Below are 2,780 nucleotides of genomic sequence, written 5' to 3' on the forward strand. Positions count from 1 at the left end.
GAGGTGAGCATGGAGCGGCCGTGCTCCGTGGGGTTCAGAACTTCAGTCAGGTACAAAAAGTTCAGATAATTCAGAGAAGTTCAGAGTTGTGCAGCTGAAGAGAGCTCGGCGACAAGCGTACCTCTTCACCGAGTTCAGTTACCAACCCGCAGAAAGATCTTAACACTCAATCTCGTATTGGAGAGCTCCAGTTGATTTCAGTAGTTGTTGGCATCAATGTTTCCCGTCATCGATTTTCGTTTACTGTTTGTCTTCGGTTAATTCAGTTAAACCTGATTGTGCAAACCTCGTGGTGAATTCAGAGACTCGTGGATTATATAACCCGAGCTCCTAATGAGAAAAGAGACCGTTGCGAGGACGGCTTATGCTTTCTTCCTCCCCAGATCGTCTTGTCCCAGTCTGGTGTTGTGCTTAGGATCCTACCTACTAATTCCAATGCAAAGTACGCCATCTGTTCTTGCTGTTATCGATTGTGTTGGTTTGGTTGATCGGGATACAACACACTTTTGCCAACGTCGTGTCGTGGCTCGCTGTTGAGGCGTTCACTGAACCAGGATTGGTGCCGAAGGGTGGAGCAGTTTGACCGGCTTCTGCTTCCTGCTAGTGCATTGTATTTATAGTTACGAGATTATTTTTCTAGGTTTGAGTAATGGAGAAGTTTAATCATGCAATATTTTCTTCTGCAAAGACGTGTAATGTCCATTTTTTTTATTATTTCCAATGCAAAGTCACTTGATCATGTGTCGATAGATACATTGGCTGACAACAATATAGTAGCAGTTGAATTAAGCATCGAAGCGGCTCGATTCACTAATTTCAGTTAGGATAGAAAAGGATACATACAGACCACGATTCTGTTGCCATGGAATATATCTGAGATGTTGCATGTGCCTCTTGTTTTCTTTAGTGGGGTGTTTTCTAGGGGACATCTTAGAGGGAGTGAGTTTTTTTTCCTCTGTAAATTGCTCGGTGTTGTACGCTCTCTACTCTTCTTAATATTAAGGGAGAACTTCTGCCATTTCGGGAAAAAAATAATAATTATAGTGTCCTTAAATATAATATTGGTCCTACCGATCTCGAGAAAAAAAAAAGCAAATTTGTTGTCAGGCGATTGAAAAGTAGCAAAGCTGAACGTTTTTCTTTAGTCAAAGCTGAACTTTTATTGATGAACACTCGCGCATATGCACGTACATAAACTGATTGACCTACTAAGGCCTTATTCGTGAGCCGTATACATCAACCCCCTTATATTTTAACGTGGTAGTAATATATATGTGGTGATCCTATGGACGCATGCTGCATGCACGCGTGTGGACTCCATGCATGGTCGATCTGCTCATGGGCATAGGACGACCTGGTAGTTGGAGCCCTGGGGGCAGTTGAAGGTGCTGGTCTGGTCGTCCTTGGCGTAGCTGTAGGCGTCCGGGCACAGCCCCTTGAAGAACTTGGAGTAGTTCGTCGGCGGGCAGTTGGTGGTGTACGGCCCGGTGCAGCAGTAGGTGTCGCCGCCGAACTTCTGGCACGCGCTGTCGCAGCCGCCGGGGACCTTGAGCTCGGCGGGGCACTGCGCGTTGATGTCGGCCGCGCAGCTTGGGCCCTTGCCGCCGCACTGGAAGGACATGGGCACGTTGAAGCCGTCGACGAGGGAGATGTCGATGTAGTCCGGGTTCCCGAGCGTGTACTCGGCCAGCGTCGCGGGGGGTTTCCCGGAGACGGTGCACACCAGCGCGCCGCCGCAGTCGCCCGTCTCGCACGTCCCGCGCCCGTTGCCGTCGAAGGAGCACCCCGTGCGCGCCCAGATCCGCGCGTGCGCCGTGTCGGCGGGCACCTCGAGCGGCCACGTCTGGCCCGGTTCCAGACGAGCGCCGCCGCCCGGGAGAGCCGCAGGCCACACCGTGTCCTTGCAGTTGTTGACGATCGAGAAGGTGGCCGCGTCTGCGGTAAGGGCGAGGGCGAGCAGGAGGACAGAGGAGGTGGCCAGAGACCGAGAGGCCATTATATATATTGCCAAAGTCGTAGCGGTGCACACTGTAACTCTCTCGCTTTGATGCAGATCTTGTATGTATGCTGTGAGTGAGTACACCTTATTGGAGCATGTGTTGCTGGGTATTTATAGAAGCAGGCGACGCACAGTTTGGTGCATCATCATCAGTGCATGCCATGGCATGGGTGGTTGCGTGTGGAAGATATGATGCACAACAAATTCCACAAGATGATGCGTAGTACGTACGTGTTTGGTATGGTGCCGTGCCGGAGAGCAGTACGCAAAAACTAGCTAGTGGTCAGGTCAAATGTTAAGACGATCTAGACTCTAGACTATTACCTCAACGTACGGTAGGGTAAAGAAATGTATGCATGCATGGTAGAGATACTAGCTAGGAACCACCCAGGACGTTTAGTAAAAATTAATGTGCGTTCATTCTGAAAATTTGCGGATCTTAAAAAAAATTCCCTAATCAAGGCCAGTTAGGCATGCATGGCATAGGGATGGGTGTGGAGCGGTCAGGCTTTTACAGTGATTTTACATCCTATGAGTACAGACAACTAATTGAAACATATACACCCAACCAAACAGTTCTAAACCAACTGGTACCATGGTTGGACTTCGGCCCTTCAGACTTATTCCAAGTTTTGGCCAGGTCCGCACGACGCCGCGTGTGGCCGGCGCCGCATGACCCGGCGAGATGCATGGCCGAGTCGCGGCAGGCAGCCACGTACGTACGCCGTCCAGGACTCGCCCCTCTTTTCTTCTCGCAGCCGGAGAATTCCTACGGTCGATT

General features: G+C 50.2%; 1 protein-coding gene across 1 annotated transcript; it reads right to left on the reverse strand.

Annotated features, from left to right (window-relative positions):
* Positions 1 to 1,134: 1,134 nt before the first annotated feature.
* Positions 1,135 to 2,094, reverse strand: LOC133905549 (pathogenesis-related 5 protein Cup a 3-like). Its single transcript, XM_062347365.1, has one exon. The coding sequence runs from the start codon at positions 1,994 to 1,996 to the stop codon at positions 1,337 to 1,339; it is 660 nt and encodes a 219-aa protein (XP_062203349.1). The 5' UTR covers positions 1,997 to 2,094; the 3' UTR covers positions 1,135 to 1,336.
* Between the last annotated feature and the right edge of the window lie 686 nt (positions 2,095 to 2,780).

The sequence above is a fragment of the Phragmites australis genome, chromosome 22 (genome assembly GCF_958298935.1).
Source record: "Phragmites australis chromosome 22, lpPhrAust1.1, whole genome shotgun sequence".
Lineage (NCBI taxonomy): Eukaryota > Viridiplantae > Streptophyta > Magnoliopsida > Poales > Poaceae > Phragmites > Phragmites australis.